Source organism: Primulina tabacum, chromosome 12 (genome assembly GCF_025594145.1).
Source record: "Primulina tabacum isolate GXHZ01 chromosome 12, ASM2559414v2, whole genome shotgun sequence".
Classification (NCBI taxonomy): Eukaryota; Viridiplantae; Streptophyta; class Magnoliopsida; order Lamiales; family Gesneriaceae; genus Primulina; species Primulina tabacum.
In genome coordinates, this window is record NC_134561.1 from 33482770 (window position 1) to 33500728 (window position 17959).

The 17959-nt window shown below is 41.3% G+C and overlaps 2 protein-coding genes and 1 long non-coding RNA gene across 5 annotated transcripts; 1 reads left to right on the forward strand and 2 right to left on the reverse strand.

Annotated features, from left to right (window-relative positions):
* Positions 1–2920: 2920 nt before the first annotated feature.
* Positions 2921–4297, reverse strand: LOC142520932 (uncharacterized). Its single transcript, XR_012814031.1, has 4 exons — positions 4162–4297; positions 3825–4057; positions 3300–3507; positions 2921–3214 (listed from the first exon to the last, which is right to left on the reverse strand). It is a non-coding gene; the product is annotated as an uncharacterized LOC142520932 (long non-coding RNA).
* Positions 3090–6677, forward strand: LOC142520929 (65-kDa microtubule-associated protein 8). The gene is made up of 11 exons (XM_075624089.1): positions 3090–3229; positions 3312–3515; positions 3859–4113; positions 4218–4430; positions 4596–4751; positions 4820–4979; positions 5062–5213; positions 5470–5557; positions 5729–5802; positions 6177–6251; positions 6354–6677. The coding sequence occupies exons 1-11, from the start codon at positions 3146–3148 to the stop codon at positions 6675–6677; spliced, it is 1785 nt and encodes a 594-aa protein (XP_075480204.1). The 5' UTR covers positions 3090–3145.
* Positions 4684–7890, reverse strand: LOC142520931 (uncharacterized). Of its 3 annotated transcripts, none has more exons than XM_075624091.1 (2): positions 7143–7890; positions 4684–4820 (listed from the first exon to the last, which is right to left on the reverse strand). In XM_075624091.1, exon 1 carries the CDS (start codon positions 7790–7792, stop codon positions 7385–7387), a length of 408 nt encoding a protein of 135 aa, XP_075480206.1. In that variant the 5' UTR covers positions 7793–7890; the 3' UTR covers positions 4684–4820; positions 7143–7384. The 3 variants fall into 3 exon arrangements, with proteins under 3 accessions (XP_075480206.1, XP_075480207.1, XP_075480205.1); XM_075624092.1 differs by having other exon boundaries at positions 4812–4934; positions 7393–7890; XM_075624090.1 differs by lacking the exon at positions 4684–4820 and adding an exon at positions 6578–6716 and having other exon boundaries at positions 6845–7890.
* Positions 7891–17959: the final 10069 nt, after the last annotated feature.

The following is a 17959-nucleotide window of genomic DNA, read 5'->3' on the forward strand; positions in this document are numbered from 1 at the left end:
AACAAAAACTAAACCCCGATATGTGAGACCCTTCGAAATCTTGGAGAAGATGGGAACGCTGGAATACAGATTGGCGCTGCCGCCGAAAATGTCAAGGATCCACAATGTTTTTCACGTGTCCCAACTAAGGAAATACATCCCGAACCCAAGCCACGTATTGGAATTAAAACTGCTCATGATCGAAGATAACTTGGGAGAAGAGCTGAAGTACGAAGAAATTCTCATTAGAATCGTAGACACCAAAGACCAAGTGCTAAAACGATAGATCATTCCCTAATCTAACCATACAGAAAGAGAAGTCACGTGAGAGTTAAAAGAAAGGATGAGAAATCAATACCTGTACCTCTTTAAAAACCAAGGCAACCCAAGTTTCGAGGACGAAACTTCCCATAAAGAGAGAGGGATATAAAACCACGAATTCTAAACTCGTGATATTATTTTGTAATTTAAAGTTGTATTAGGTTATCCAAAATTTTATTTAGTTATCTCATTATTTTATTAAGATTGTCAAGTTTATCTAAAGTTGTGTGTGATAATTAAATCGTGTGTACAATATCTATGGAGCTCGAAATTTAAGAGAATATTGTGCACATATTTTGATATCGGGATAAATAAAAATAGGTCATGATTCAAGAAATTAAATAAGGAGATATTTGATATAAACTAGTAAAATTTGAGACATAAATTCGAATTTGGGAAGAAAATACAAGATAAAGATATATGGTTTGAGATAATATTGATACACATGGATTAAGATCAAGCAAGAGGATAATGCAATATGAGAATTTCAAATTTTTCCATTATTTATTTATAATTTTTGAAAATTGGTAAATAGGAGAAGTCTACACGATAAAGAAATGCAGGCATGAGAAATTCAAAAGTTTGTCTACCAAGATTTCAGAAAAAATCAAGAGTATTATTTTTTGGATAAATTACCATTGAATTGAAAATTAAATATGGAAAATTTTGGAATTTAAGGGCAAAGTTGTAATCGTATTGCAAAATAAGAGATCTATCGGATGCTGGAAATTAGACATGAAATTCGAAATTTCAGGCCTGGACAGACGATTATTTTTGAAATTATCCTGGAAGATGGATAAATATTTTCAAATATTATCCAAGAAAATGGATAAAAAAAAAAGGAGAAATTATCTTATATTTAAAGTTTGATTCAAAAGTTCAAACGCGAGGATGATACACGATCAGGATGACAGTCAGCCCTTATAAATAGGAGGACCCTCATATTCGAAAATCACACCTGAATTTCACTATATATTTTCGAAATTCTCTCTAATCCTCTCTAGGAAATTTCGAGATTTTGCTCTACCAAGTTCTGTCGAGTGTCGATGCGTTGCTGCAGTCTAGATCCAAGAAAGGATTAGAAGATCCCTATGCACGGAACCCTCCACGTTTTTTTCTTTCATCAAGATCTAAGGTAAGTGGGCTTGTTTTAAAATAATAATTTCGTTTATTCATTTTCGTTTTTTCGAAAATTCGGTCGTGTGCAATTTTTCTTCTGCCATTTCTTGATATGATTATCATATATTTTATGTGTTGGTACTGAGGATTCAACTGGATATAGGATATGTTATGACTCTTACACAGTGGGATTGTAAGCGTTATACGGCGCTCCCTTAAAGGAGTAAAAATTAGGGACTGATATCAATAAGTCATGAAAAGTAGAAGAATCTCAGTGCCTAGTCAAATATATGTTTATGTTGATGATATGAATCATGTTACGTATGATATGTGTTTTCCGAAAATTATGTACATTTGTTATGTATGTGCTCGAACGGCCCCCACTTGCTGAGTGACAACCATATCACCCACCCCTTACTCTACCCTCCCCAAAATAAGCCTGAAAAACATATCGATGAAGAAGAGTCAGACCAGTTTTAGGGCTGGTGATGGACGCACAAAGATGTTTAATATAAGTTTATGTTTAATTAAGTTGTAAAACGCTTCCGCATAGTTTTAACGTTTTCGATAATTTTCGTTGTAAAGACAATTTTACGTTTGATTATGAGTTATAAACTGATCTTGGTTTATACTGTACTACGATGCTTATTGTTTTCGATTGCATTGTTGTAAAACATCGGTGTCGACTAACCTCGGTCTCGGGACGTGACAATTATCGGAGGGAGATCAATCAAAATACATATCCGAACAGTAGTAGAAAAACCATTAAATTTGGCACTATCAGAGGATTGGGTCGAAGCCTGAGCTTCACTGTGCCACCTAACGGAGAAACTGATGGGGAAAGGCAAACTGTCGATTTAAGGGTGTTAAAGAGTAGTTTGTACCCATTAAAGCACTAAAGAAAGGTGAGCAGGGTGGAATGTCAGCTTATAGATAAGGCATCACTGATCTTCTTGTGATATTGCCAAAAAAAAAAATATTCCGAAGAACCTGGTCATTAACCCCCAAATACAGTTTTAATCATCGTGACCATTGATAAGTTTTTTTTTTGAAATCGTTACCATACCATACCGAATTATCAAACCTGAAAAGAATATGATATGTCAATTGATTCAATATCAAATTTACTCTTATTTTATTCAACACTAGTTATTCAAGATAAATCTATTACCGTAAATCTATCAACCAACAAATCTATTTGAATCTTTAATCGAGCAAGCATCGAACTTTCCACAAATCTCATGCCTTTCAATTTGACAGTGAGCAAGAAGCTGGCACAGGCCACGAGACATCCAGCCTTTTATCTCTGACCGGCGAGCTTACTTCCGAATCAAGTTCTGATTAAAGCATTAAAGAGGGATAAAGATGCTTCAGTAAATGAATACTTGAATACTCTTATATTTTTTATCATGATATGAAAATACGTTTATTGCCAAATCATGTTAGTGCATTCGTGCATTCAAATAAACTTCATGGAGAAAAAGAAAAAAGAGAAGAAAACTTGATCACAAGCGAGGAAACTCTTGAAACCAAAGTTTCACTGTCAACCACCAGTGAAGCCTTGTCTTTCAAGCAAATATTCATCCCCCACCTTATTACAATATATCTATGCTTCACTTTATATAAACTCCTCTAGGATACACAGAATTCAACTTTGTAGCTAAAGAACACACTCTTCTTAAACATATACATCATTTCTCTCCACGGATTGAACTAAACTTTTCACATGGGGTCGTTCCAAGAGTACAACGGAACGGGAAGTTCGGCATTGCTGGAGACATCTTGTGGATATTTACTACAAGAATTAGAGGCGAGTTTTTCAATCAAATGTGACATTTCCATTTATTTAAATGATGTTTGATTATTGACTGATCATTTACCATTTCATGCAGATGATATGGGATGAAGTTGGAGAAGATAACAGTATCAGGGAAAAGATTTTACATGAACTTGAACAGGAATGCCTTGAAGTTTATAGAAGGAAAGTAGACACTGCCAGCATGTCACGAGCTCGACTGCATCAGCAACTTGCAGAATCTGAGGCTGGATATACTCATCTACTTCTGTCACTCGGTGAAAGATCACTCCCTGGAAGAGTAAGATTGGTCGTGTCATCTAACCATAATCTGACATTAAAAAGTTTGGCTGAAGACCAGACGACAATCTGAACATAATACGAAATTTTAAACTAGTATATGCATGCAACACCAATGCTAATTTAATGAATTTTATGTACAGAAACTGCTCTAGAAATACAAATTGCAAAATGATATCGCTAAATGTAAACCACTGGGAAAACCTGTACAACAAAAAAACAAATTTTTAGAAAAAAAAAGGACCATATCATGTTCTACAAACAGTACACAACGATCTTAGCACAAGAATGCTTGTTAAGTGTAAAATACCTTGCATTAATTGAAGCACCTTTCTTGATCACAGCCAGAGAAAATGACTGGAACACTTACGGAACAGCTAAATGCTATAACCCCAGCATTGCGGGAGATGCAGTTAAGAAAAGAAGAGAGAGTAAAGCAATTTCGTGTGGTGCAAGGTCAAACCCATAAAATTTCTGCAGAAATAGCCGGTCGGACAGAGTACAATGATACATCTACTGTCCTGGTAAACGAGAATGATCTTTCTTTGAAGAAACTTGAAGAGTGTCAGGCTGAGCTTCAGAGACTTCACCGTGAAAAGGTATTCACAGATAATGCAAATAAAATTTCCAGAAACGAAAAAATTCGCTCTTTTCCAAATTATCATTCTAAGTTTAATATTCCACCCTTGTTTATGCATCAAAGAGTGACAGGCTTCAGAGAGTAGAAAATTATATATGCAACATCAGAGACTTGTCGGCCACTTTGGGGATGGATTCTTCCCAGATAATAACCAAAGCACATCCAAGCTTGAATGAATTGTCAGGCTTATCAAAGAATATCAGCGACGATATTTTTAAAAAACTTGACAATATAGTGAAGTCTCTTGAAGCAGAAAAACAAATGCGAATTGATAAGGTAATTTTTTTTAACAACCTAGAGAGGTCCCATTCACGTCCTCCAGTAAGAAACATACTGGAAATAGCTGGACACACTGAATAATAACCGCACTAGAGGTAGAAAAGCATATAAATCCTCACAAGAAACCTTAATCACAGCTTTAAACTGATGCGATTAATGCAGCTTCAACAGCTTGGTAAAGCATTGGCTAACTTGTGGAATCTCATGGATACGCCGTTCGAAGACTATCAAAAATTTCTTCATATCACAAGTCTATCATCAATTTCATCAGATGATATATTCACCCCTGGAAGCCTTGATCTGGATTTTGTTCAACAGGTATTCTGCAGTGTTCAATTCTTGCATGATTTAGTCAAACAATTCAATCTGATCCAAAATGTTCCAAGGCTGAGACCGAAGTTAAGAGACTGGATCAGTTAAAAGCAAGCAAGATAAAACAGTTCTTCTTCAAAAAACAAACAGAGCTTGACGAGATATGCAGTCGATCACACATGGAAGTTCCTTCAAAATTCGAAATGGAAAAAATAATCAACCAAATAAATTCTGGTCAGACTGAATAATATTTCAGCTAATGTTATAATTTACAGTTTGTGATTTAAGCATTTTGGCTGATAGCACTGTACAAAAGGGGAAATCGATCATGCCGATCTCCTCACAAGTATGGATGAACAGATATCTAGAGCAAAAGAAGAAGCTTTCAGTCGCAAGGTGATCATGGAGAAAGTGGAAAAATGGATATTAGTCTGTGATGAGGAGAGATGGCTGGAAGACTATATAAGGGTCAGACTTTTATCTTGCTTATGTGACCAGTCGTGGAGCGAGAGAGGGACAGGGTGGGCACAATTGCTCACCCCGACCCTTCCATTTTTTATTGTTTTATATATTCATTTGTTAACGAAAATATGATTTCACCCCCTCTAAACATTTCAAGCTTTAGGGTTTTAGTTTTGCCCCACTATGTGAACAACTTGGCTTTGCAATGTAGTCTGTGAGCATGAACTTTTATCAAAGAAAACTTATGCCATCGACATTTCAGGACGAAAATCGGTACTCAGTCAGCAGGGGGGCACACAAGAACCTTAAAAGAGCAGAACATGCAAGAGTGATGGTCAACAAGATACCAGGTTTTTCACCTAAGTTATCGATTAGCCCAACATATAAAATTCTATCTTCAATCAAGATTACCTCATGCATCCAAATTGAAAATAAATGTTTACACTCCAGTATTAAATACTATTAAATAAGTTCAAAGGAAAATAAGTAAGCATTTCTGTCCATTTTGTTTCCATTGACAGCTTTGGTGGATTTGCTGATATCCAAGACAAAATACTGGGAAGAAGAAAGAAAGAAAGTTTTCCTGTATGATGAGGTATACTGGAACTAAAATAAGCGATTGAAATATAATCAATTTTTATGATTTACAAAGCGTCCAGCCATCCACAACATTATACATCAAATATTTATTATATGATGAGAAACCGACAAGAACCATTGATTATTTGAGTATTGTAACTGCACATGGGCACAGCTAATGAGTATAAATAATTCTTAATGGGGACACAAATGCTGAATAGCAGATCCCAAAAAGTTCATAACAGGTATCAAGAAGCATCCGGATTGAAGTAATCATCTAACAGAAACCAAAGAATGTTTGTGCTTCATGTCTAATTGTCACTAAAAATTATTTGATCAAGGAAATTTACTGTAATCCGCTCACCAAAGATTTTTTCCCCCTGCTACTAGGTTCCTCTACTAGAAATGCTGGAAGAATACAATATTTTGAGGAAGGAAAGGGAAGAGGAAAAACAAAGACAAAGGGTGACAGCATATGCAAATTTTCAACATCTCACACACATATATGCACATTCCTCTAACTCTAATGCTTATCTTTAATGGACGAGGTTATTTCTCTTCCTACAGGAACTGAAGAAGGCACAAAGTAAAGTAATAATTGAACAAGATAGCCCTTTTGGAACAAGGCCAAGTACCAGTAGTTGGCGCAATCCAGATGGAAACTTGAATGGAGGTTTTAGCAATGGTACCCCTGTGAATAGAAAGCTTTCAATGGGTTTACAGCAGATGGGACCAAACATCATGAACTCACCAGGACAAGGCATATCTTTTAGAAAAGGAGGAAAGAAGACATATAAACCAAGAATAAGTCCTCGAAAAGGCTTCGCTTCACATCTTAGAGAAGATACAGTTTCTGTTGTCTCATCATATTCTGGCCCCTTTTCACCCTAGGCGCGAATAGAGAAAAAATGGCTGATTTTCCCCGAGGAACTACACAGTAGGAGAAATAAGTTAATAGATGTCTTTGGTGAAACAAACTTTCTCCTCGTGTGAATGATTATATTTTCCGATTTCATAAGAACATAAAAATTGATGTGATAGATCAAATTTTATCATACCAAGATTATCATTCCTCTCACAAAGCCAGAACAGCACTCATGAATGTCAAACCCCTCCCAAATGAAGTTATTTTGAGCGAAAGAAATTAGTAAACCAAGCAATGAATTGGGTATATGACAATTTGAATTCATGAAAAGGAAACCATCTAATAGATAGCTAACTAAATAACCACATAGAAAGGTTGAAGTCTCGTTAATATGCAAAATTAACAAGAAGCTACATAAAGCACGGTAAATCACCAATATTGGTATATTTAACCATTCTGAACAGATGATGAAAGATCCTTGTCCAACTTACAAAAGATTGATGCTTCATCTTAATCAATATCAATAGTCCCTGTGATGTGCTTCTCAAATCTTAGCATCAAACATATAAATATTTCAGATACCTCCACTATGCTAGGATGGAATTCACAAAAGCTTGATAACTTAAACACGTTGCCCCAACTTTCATGGACGAATCACCACAAAATCCTAACAAATCAACATTTCACCACTGTTCCAGAATGTGAAAAACAAATGGAAAATCCAGAAAGAGCATTAAGTACATTTCTGAAAGAAAGCGTCAATTCTACGCGTGGAAAAAGGAACCGGCTTTCCAGAGGGTCCAGTTTTCACCCGATCCTTCGGAAGCTGCTGATCATAAGGCATAGAAGGCTTCGGGAGAGAACTGAGGAGAAAATCCCCGGTCGGCTGGTGTCTTTTCACCGCAACTCGCAAGTGTTCCAACCGTATGGTCTTCTTCTTCTTCTCCAACGCGACGCGTGCCGATTTTTCGGCGAGGAATTCGATGAAAAGCTCGGTAGAGCAGGCGATAAGATGCAAGGCTTCGGAGTTGACCTTGTTGATATCCTTATCAAGTTTCATGATGTTCTTCACTCGGCGAGTCGGGATCTCGAGCTGGTGCGGATCCATAGCCATGCTATCTTCTTCCTCCCGTGCTGCCATTACTGTGAAGATGAAGGAATTAGGTTTACAATTTGGGAAACTCGATTTATCAGGGGCGGGGGATTCGGCGGGAATGTGTACGTCTTTGAGAGCGGGAACAGGCGGAAAAACAATACGGAGTAGAAAGACAGATATTGCACTTTTCCCCTTATATTTTTACATTATACAAATTACCCCTATAAATGTACCACATGATAAATAAATTTACATATTATTACCTCTTAAAAAAATTACAAATTATTTATGAAACAAATCAAAATCTTTAATCTTGTCACATTTTTTGCACTGGATTTTTTTTAGGTTGCGATAAATTCATGGATTTCAAATATATCTAAATATATTTTATTTTTTTAAAAAATAAAGAGTAGGTCTCTTGTGAGACGGTCTCACGAATGTTTATCTGTAAGACGAGTAAATCTTACCGATATTCACAATAAAAAGTAATACTCTTAGCAGAAAAAGTAATATTTTTTCGTGGATGATCCAAATAAGAGATTTGTCATACAAAATACGATCTGTGAGACCAATAATAATGTCATTTGGAATTAATTCTACTTTGTATTACTAGTGTGCAGATAAGTACATGTATATTTAAGATTTAATATATTGTTTCGAAATCAAATAATTTAAAATTCATATCTCCAAATATACCCTCGACATATTTGGATGTTTTGTTTGATTGATTTTGTTAATAAACATTGTTTTGTACGTTATATGAGATGATCGAAAGATATGTGTAAATTAATGGTGGATTGAGTAATCACTAAATTTCTTGTCAACCACAACATATGATAGAGGTCTAATACAATTTAGTTTTGGTAAAAACCTATGTGATACGGTTTTACGGGCTGTATTTTGTGAGATATATATCTTATTTGGGTCATCCATGAAAAAAGTACTTTTTATGCTAAGAGTATTACTTTTTATTGTGAATATCGGTAGGGTTGACTCATCTCATAGATAAAGATTCATGAGACCGTCTCACAAAAGACATACCCATTAATTTAGACATCGTTTTGTAAAATAATAGAAGATTACACATTTTTATTTCTTTTAAAGTTTAATCAAATTACACAAATGAATAAGATTATAATTATTATGTTAGTAATACATATTTATTTACAATTGAAATATTATATATTTTTCACTATCACATATGATACCCCATGGATGGGTCCATTACCCTTGGCCCATCCCCAGCCCAAATGGAAGACAGGCCCACCAAGGGCCCATGTATTCTCCGATAAATACCAGGTTTGAGCGTATGATATTCATTCACTATATTGTTTTCAGCAGCACCCTTAGCTGCTCACCTCATATATCCTCAGTCTCTGACTTGAGCGTCGGAGGGGCTACGCCAGGACACCCTCCTGGCCCCCTCCTAACGATCTTATTTGTGATTTCAAGCTCAGGATAATTTCAAAACCTGCATCTGGACTAGTGACACTTGCTGGAACCGGACCCTAAATTTTCCGTGACTATCACTTGGCGCCGTCTGTGGGAAAATTTGAGTTGAGACGTAGAGATGGTAGGGAAGAGAGGGAGTAAAAGAGCTACCTCAGCATCATCGCGTCCTCAGAGGGGACCCGAACAGTCTCATGCTGAGGCAAGGCAGGAACAACCCCATCAGGAGGCGAGAACAGAACAACCTCGTCAAGAGAACAGGGTCGAGCAACCCCGTCCTAATGAAAATGTGGGAAACTTGACCCTGTAGCAGTTGGGTCAATTTATCACTCGGACCGTGGATGAGGCTATGAAGAAGAACCAAGAATCTACGTTCGTTGAAGAGCAGGCCACTCACCAGGAGCGAGTGGAAAATGTTGAAGTCCACCAGAGCAGGGTTGAAGAGACGCATCCCCTCCAAAGTGGGGAGATTAGTGAGATGGGGGAGATGTGGAAGGAGATACGGAGGTTGAGGGAGCAGGTAGGAAGCAGGGCGCCGGTACCCAAGAAAAGAAGCCCTTTTTCACTATCCATCTTGGAAGAAAGGCTTCCCCCAAATTTCCGACAATCGAACGTTGGAGAATATGACAGACATACAGACCCCGAAGAACACTTGGGAAGATTTGAGAATGCGGCTCTGTTGCACCAGTATTCGGATGGAGTTAGGTGCAGGGTGTTTCTGGGCACGTTGATAAGGTCAGCCCAACAATGGTTTAATACCCTGCAGCCCAACTCCATACAATCTTTCGAAGATTTTGCTGCAGCTTTCTTGCACCGATATGCCAGCAGCAAGAGGCACCAGAAAAACTACTTGAGTTTGTTTGTAATGAAAGAGGCTGAAACTTTACGGGAGTTTGTCCAGCGCTTCAACAGCGCAGCGTTGGAAATACCAGCGGCTACCCCCGACATCATGATAAGTGCCTTTACCCAAGAGCTAAGGGGGGGAGAATTCTTCAAGTCGCTGGTCAAGAAACCTCCGTCGAGCTATGATGACTTGTTAGCTCGGGCGGAAAAATATGTAAACTTGGAAGACGCCCAATGGTATAGAAGGATGGAAAACCGACCCGGAGGGAGTAGGGTGGAGGGAGCCGAGAGAGGCGGTAAGAAGAGAGGTGCAGGTGAGAGGGAGGAGGACAGAACCAGAAGTAGAGAACAATTCTCATCACATATTCCTCTGAATAGGAGTCGGGATAAGGTGATGGAGGTGAGGGAGTCAGGGGAGAGGGGGGAGAAGTCGCAGAGGGTTGAGAGCAGTGCTCGACCTCCGCCACAGGGTAGACAAGAAGGATCCTCGTCCAGGAGTGAACTGAGATCTCGCCCCATCTTCTAGGCGGGGTCGAGGCCCTCCGTGGATACATCAGAGGATCGAGGAGCCGAGGAGAGAAGGTCGAGGTCATGAAGTCCCTCGGGAGCCCGCTGAACCAAAGAGGGGAACGAATGAGGATAACCACCCTACGAGATGAATGATTCACATGATCTCGGGGGGTGCTACTGATGGGGATTCCGGGCGAGCGCGAAAGGCACATGGCAGGAGGTTGGAGAATTTTGAAATATCTAAGGGTGCGGACTTACCCCAGGATCCTGTCATCAGTTTTGGACCAGATGACCTCCGAGGCATTGTGGCTCCTCATAACGATGCCTTGGTGGTAACGGCCACCGTTGCCAATTACGATGTGGCACGAATCTTTATTGATAATGGAAGCTCTGTTAATATCCTGTTCAAGAGCACTCTGGATCAGATGAAGGTGGAGGGATTCGAGTTCGAGCCAATATCTATTCCTCTATATGGATTTGCTGGACATGCCATCCCTCCACTCGGGCAGATTTTCCTTCCTCTATCTTTGGGACATGAGCCTCGGCGGGTAACAAAGATGACAACATTTACAGTGGTGGACACCCCATCCGCTTACAATGGAATTCTGGGGCGACCAACCCTAAAGGATTTCAGAGCTGTAGCGTCCACGTATCATCAGAAGTTGAAGTTTCCTGTAGGGAAGGAGGTTGGAGTCTTATGCGGGGACCAGAGGGTCGTGCGTCGGTGTTATGAGGGGATAGTGAAAGAAGAGGGGAAGAGGGCGCGTGTGGAGGTCAATATGATTAGAAGGGAGCGAAGCGGGTTGCCCGTAGTAGTAAGGGAGTTTCATGAGGTGATAGATGAGAAGCCGAAGATCGTGACATTGAGGCCCGACAAGAAGACGCTAAGAATAGCCCCTGACCTTGACCCAGAGGTCAGAGATGAACTCATTACTTGTTTACAGGCTAATCTCAGCGGGTTCGCTTGGTCAGCCCAAGAGCTCACAGGGACGAGCCCAGATGTAGCAGAACACCGATTAAACATCTTGCCAAATTCCCGTCCTGTGAAGCATAAGAAAAGACACTTCGGGCCCGAGAAAGATATAGTTATAAAGAAGGAGGTGGGAGAGTTGCTCAATGCTGGGCACATTCGAGAGGTGCAATTTCCTACTTGGATCTCGAATGTCGTTCTTGTTCTGAAGAGTTCATGGAAATGGAGGATGTGTGTGGATTTCAGAGAGCTCAATTAGGCATGCCCTAAAGATTGTTATCCTCTGCCTCGGATAGATCAGTTGGTGGACTCCACAGCGGGACATCAATATTTATGTATGTTGGATGCTTATCAGGGATATCATCAAATTCCCTTGGCTGTGGAGGACCAAGATAAAGTGAGTTTCATCACGTCTGAAGGAACTTTCTGCTACGTGGTCATGCCCTTCGGACTCAAAATAGCCGGAGCCACGTATCAGCGATTGATAGATAGAGTCTTTTTTGAACAGGTGGGAAGGAATGTCGAAGTGTATGTGGACGACATCATGGTAAAGTCTAAGGATTCAACCCAGCTCGTACCTGACTTAGTGGAGACCTTTTCCACCCTCAGGTCTTATGGGCAGAAGTTGAATCCTCAGAAGTGTATCTTTGGGGTGAAGAGTGGGAAGTTTCTGGGTTATATGGTGACAGAGAGGGGGATTGAAGCTAACCCTGAGAAAGTTCAAGCTATCCAAAATATGGTCTCTCCCCGAGGACCCAAAGAGGTTCAGCAGTTGACAGGGAGGATTGCTGCATTAGCGCGTTTTATCTCGAGGTCCGCCCAAAGAAGCTTACCGTTCTTTCGGACTTTGAGAAAGGCGAAAAAATTTGAATGGGATCCGGCTTGCGAGAAAGCGTTTGAAGAGTTGAAAAAATACCTTGCTGAGCTGCCTGTCCTGGCCAAACCGGCGGCAGGTGAGCCTTTGTGGGTATATTTATCTGCCACCGAGGAAGCTGTAAGTTCGGTCCTTGTCAAGTTGGAGGGATCAACTCAACAGCTAGTATATTATATTTCGCATGCACTCAAGGGGGCAGAGATCAGATACTCAGGGTTGGAAAAATTGGCTTTGGCTTTAGTGATGACAGCGAGACGCTTGAAACCCTACTTCCTATCTCATCCAATTGTGGTGCTAACTAACAGTCCATTGGGCAGAATCCTCACTCATTCCGATATGTCTGGCCGTTTGGTAAAATGGACTACTGAGCTGGGAGAGTATGACATCCAGTATGAACCAAGAACAGCTATCAAAGCACAAGCCTTAGCAGATTTTCTGGCTGAGACTGTGCATCAGGAGAATGAAGACCCTTGGAAGGTGTATGTGGATAGTTCCTCGTCGAAGGATGGAAGTGGGGTGGGAGTAGTACTGATTTCACCAGCTGGGGAGGAAGTGAAGTTGGCTGTAAGGTTGGACTTTCGAGCATCCAACAATGAGGCAGAGTATGAGGCTGTGTTGGCAGGACTTCGAGCAGCCATAAATGTGGGAGCTACCCGGGTACTTATTTTTTCTGACTCACAGTTGGTAGCACAACAGACGAAGGGGATGTATGAGGTGAAGGATGAGAAGCTTATTGAGTATGCTCAAGAGGTGAACAGAATTAGAGAGAAATTCACAGAGATTACATTTGAACAGATTCCCAGGAAGGAAAATGAAAAGGCAGACACTCTAGCCAAAATGGCTGGAACAATGGGAAGTTGGAAGACTAGAGATGTGGTATTTCAAGTTGAACTCACACCTCACACGAGTTCACCCGCAGTTGAACAGAAGGATGAGGATTGGAGGACTGGCATAGTTGATTACTTGAAAGAGGGAAAGCTTCCTGATAACCCTCGCGAAGCTCGTAAGTTGAAGACACAGTGTTTGCGTTATGTGATGATCGGAGAAGTATTGTATAGAACGTCTTTTGCAGGGCCGCTTCTTCGATGCTTGAGTTATCAAGAGGCTGATTATGTGCTCCGAGAAGTTCACGAGGGATGTTGTGGAAATCATTTAGGGGCTTATGCGTTGGCAAGGAAGGTGCTACTCGCCGGTTATTCTTGGCCCTCCGTGCTGCGTGATGCTCAAGAGTTAGTGATGTCTTGTGATAGTTGTCAACGCCATAACCGGTTACATCACCGACCGGCCACGGCAATGAAGGCTGTCACGGCCGCCTGTCCTTTTGACCAGTGGGGAATAGATATTGTGGGGCCTTTTCCTATAGCTCCTGCTCAGAAGAAGTTCCTATTGGTAGCATTTGACTATTTTTCAAAATGGGTGGAAGCAGAGCCTCTGGCCAGAATCACTGAAAATGACGTCCTGAAGTTCTTGTGGAAGAGTATAGTATGCAGATACGGAGTACCTAGGAAACTGATATCCGATAATGGGAGACAGTTCCAGGGGACCAGGATCCAAGCTTGGTGTAAAGAGATGAAAATCCAACAAGTCTTTACCTCTGTAGCTTACCCGCAGAGTAATAGTCAGGTGGAGGTGACTAATCAGACGCTGGTGCAGGGTCTGAAGGTTCGACTTGGCAAAGCTTAGGGCAATTGGGTGGATGAGCTACCAAGTGTCTTATGGGCATACCGAACCACTCCGAGGGAAGGAACCAAAGAAACTCCTTTCAGTTTGGTCTACGGTAATGAGGCAGTGCTCCCGGCTGAGATTGGGCTGGAATCGGCAAGGGTAGTGCTTTATGACGAGGACAATGATGCGAGACGCGCTACTGACCTTGATCTTTTGGAAGAAAAGAGAGAGGCTGCCAGCATTCACATGGAAGCTTATAAGAACCGCATTGCACAGTCTTATAATTGGAGGGTTATTCAGAGAAACTTCCAGGTAGGTGACTTGGTCCTGAGGAAGGTGTAAGAAGAGCAGAGAGGAAAGTTGGACCCAAAGTGGGAGGGTCCCTTCAAAGTTATCGAAAGACTGAGCTCGGGAGCCTATTACTTGGAGAATGCGCAGGGCAAGGCATTGAAGAGGCCCTGGAACGCTTACCATCTTAGAAAATATTATCCTTGATTTGATTGCTAATGTATTTCATTTTGAATTTTCCTATGTAATCATTTGGAATTCAATAAAATCCGGTTCTTCTTTTTAATTCATGAATGTTGTTGTATTGGAAGAAGAGAAAAAATTTTATTTTCCTACTTAGGTTGTGCCTAGTAGAGGAGCAGAGTGGAGGCGAGGAGAAATTTTATTTTCCTACTAAGGCATCGCCTAGTAGAGGAGCAGAGTTGGGGCGTGGAGAAATTTTATTTTCCTACTAAGGCATCGCCTAGTAGAGGAGCAGAGTTGGGGCGCGGAAAAATTTATTTTCCTACTAAGGCATCGCCTAGTAGAGGAGCAGCGTGAAAAATTAAATTTTCCTGCTAAGATATCACCTAGCAGAGGAGTTAGAGGGTGGGGAGGTGTTGAATTTTTATTTTCCTGCTAAGGTATCACCTAGCAGAGGAGTTAGAGGGTGAGAGTGTTGAATTTTTATTTTCCTGCTAAGGTATCACCTAGCAGAAGAGTTAGAGGGTGGGGATGTTGATTTTTATTTTTCTGCTAAGGTATCACCTAGCAGAGGAGTTAGAGGGTAGGGAGGTGTTGAATTTTTATTTTCCTGCTAAGGTATCACCTAGCAGAGGAGTTAGAGGGTGGGGATGTTGATTTTTATTTTCCTGCTAAGGTATCACCTAGCAGAGGAGTTAGAGGATGAAGATGTTGATTTTTATTTTCCTGCTAAGGTATCACCTAGTAGAGGAGTTAGAGGGTGGGGATGTTGAATTTTTATTTTCCTGTTAAGGTATCACCTAGCAGAGGAGTTAGAGGGTGGGGAGGTTGAATTTTTATTTTCCTGCTAAGGTATCAGCTAGCAGAGAAGTTAGAGGATGTAGATGTTGAATTTTTATTTTCCTGCTAAGGTATCACCTAGTAGAGGAGTTAGAGGGTGGGGGTGTTGAATTTTTATTTCCCTACTAAGGCATCGCCTAGTAGAAGAGCTGCGTGAAAAATTGAATTTTTCTGCTAAAATATCACCTAGCAGAGTATTTAAAGGGTGGGGATTTTATTTGCCATAGCAGGTTAATAATAGCATATACAAACTCCGAAGAAGCCATAAATTCAAATGTAAAATACTCAATGTTGCGTAAAGCGAGTTCGTACATGCCAAAAGCGTGCAAAAGAAAGTAATCGAATGTAAACATCGCAAAAGTTGCATAGTACTACGGAAAGTAAACCAGTGCAGAAAATAACAGAATATGGCCCGGAGGCATACAATGTCTGCGTAAATGAAAAATAACACAAGTAAATGAGCTCGGCCTAAGAATCGGGGGGTAGACTCGCTACGAAAGCCTCAATGTCGATGAAGTCAGTAGGGGCGCCTGGCGGAGGATAGCAGCCCTGAGCCTTGAAGAGACCGACTGCACCCTCGAAACCCACCTCCAGAAAATGACAAGCTTTAGGAGCGCAGATATCGTTGAACTCCTCAGACTTGAGGAATTCTTCCTTGAATGAAGAGGCTTCGAAAGCGTGTTGCGCCTTAGCATCCTTGAGGTCCCTATGGATTTGTGCTGCCTCAGCTTGAGCAGTCTTTAACTCTTCCTTCAGCCTCTAATTCTCCCTCACACTGTCCTCTGTCAGTCGCTTAAGCTCGTGTTTCTCTTTCAGAAGCTCTTGTTTTTCCTTCAGAAGCTCGTCACCTCGAGCTGGGGACTCCGAAAGCTCCTTAGCATGTGTCGCTTTCATCTTATCGATAGTAGCTTGGAGCTGTTCACGAAGAGCCATGCCCTCGCGCAAGTCTTGGCAGGCAGTAGATCGAGTGGTGTTGGCACGCTCCATCAACTCCCCTATGTACATCATGCCCTGGATAAGTAGACAAGAGTGAAAAGATGACAAGAAAATCATACATGTATTGGACATCAATCTAGAGACTAGAAGGAGAAATATACCTCAGTGATACTGCTGCATGTCCGGCGAGTGAGGTCAGACCACCCCAGTGAATTCATGAACGCTGCATCCGCGTCAGAAGGAAGCTGATACATTATCTTCTGAGCCAGCTGAGTAGGACACCGCCCCACGATGGCCGTATCCGATGTGTATAGAGGATGTAACCCCGATTCAGGGGGAGGCCCCTCATCCGACCCTGACCCTTCTGGAGAAGAGACCGACATGGCTGATATCTCAGAAATCTTGCGCTTACCAGGACGCGGGACTGACGGGCTAGGATCAATGGACGCCTTCTTCTTACCAGGCGGAGGAGGTAGAGGTGAAGTTCGCTTTGGGGCGAAGGAGGAGGAGCATGCCTTCTTCTTGACAGCCGTAGGGGAGCTAGCAGATCTCTTCGCAGTAGTAGAGCCAGAACCTGTTTTCTTCTTCTCAGCAGCATTGCAATCTTCCTTTGTGCCCGTCGTGACTGCTGGAACGATTGACTTATGTGGGGCAGAGGACGAACTCCCAACTTTCTTCTTCGCAATCTCGCGAAGCACTGCGGCATTCATGATTCTAACACCTGCAAATAAAAACAGTGAATCGAGTTAGAATATCATCAAAGAACACAATAAGAAAAAGAGATAAAAAGGGTGAAGAAATGAGAATATCTACCGGCATCCTCCTTCAGTTTAATTTTTGCGGGACTTAACCCGGCGTGACACAAGAGATCTTCAGATAGAAGTTGGGGAATGTTAAAGCATTTATCTCCTAGTACACTCATTATCTGCAGATAGTCATTATCTTTTTTGTAACCCTTGGAAAGGTCGGGCTTGGTAAAAGTGGGGTACCAATCGGTATAACATGTCAATTCTTTGGGTGGTTGAATAAAGAAGAAGTATTTTTTCCAATCCTTAACATGACTAGGAGCCCACTCGAAAAACTTATGGCTAGATCGACAAGTCACATAAAAAGGTCCTTCTTTTGACCTGGACAGAACAAAGAAGTAAGAGAAAGTGGTGCAATTCAAAGGGAGGTCTAAGGCCCGGAATAGCACAACAAAATAGCTTATCAAGCGAAAAGCATTGGGGGTGAGCAGACCTAGATGCACCTGATAGTACTTGCTCAATTCTTGGAAGAAATCGCACAAGGGAAAACGAAGGCCGACATCAAGGTGGTGCTGAAAGAAGGCGTAGTAGCCCTTGGGGGCTAGGTAGGTTCGGTCCTTAGCGGTAGGAATGATGATCTGATGGGAGGGAGGAATGTGCCAAAAAGTTCTAAGTTTTGACTCGCTACCAGGAGGGATGTGGGATGACAAATGACCGTACTATAAATTATCTGCCTCAGATATGTTCATTTGTTGGGTCACTTGACGAACTTCCTTACCCGGACGACTATGAGGGGTGACTTCCTCCTCAGAAGGATCAAGGGTAAAATCAGGATCGGCTAGGGAAGTCCTACCCTGGCTAGACTCGCTGGACCTGCTAGACTTGCTAGACTCGCTAAACCTCTCGAA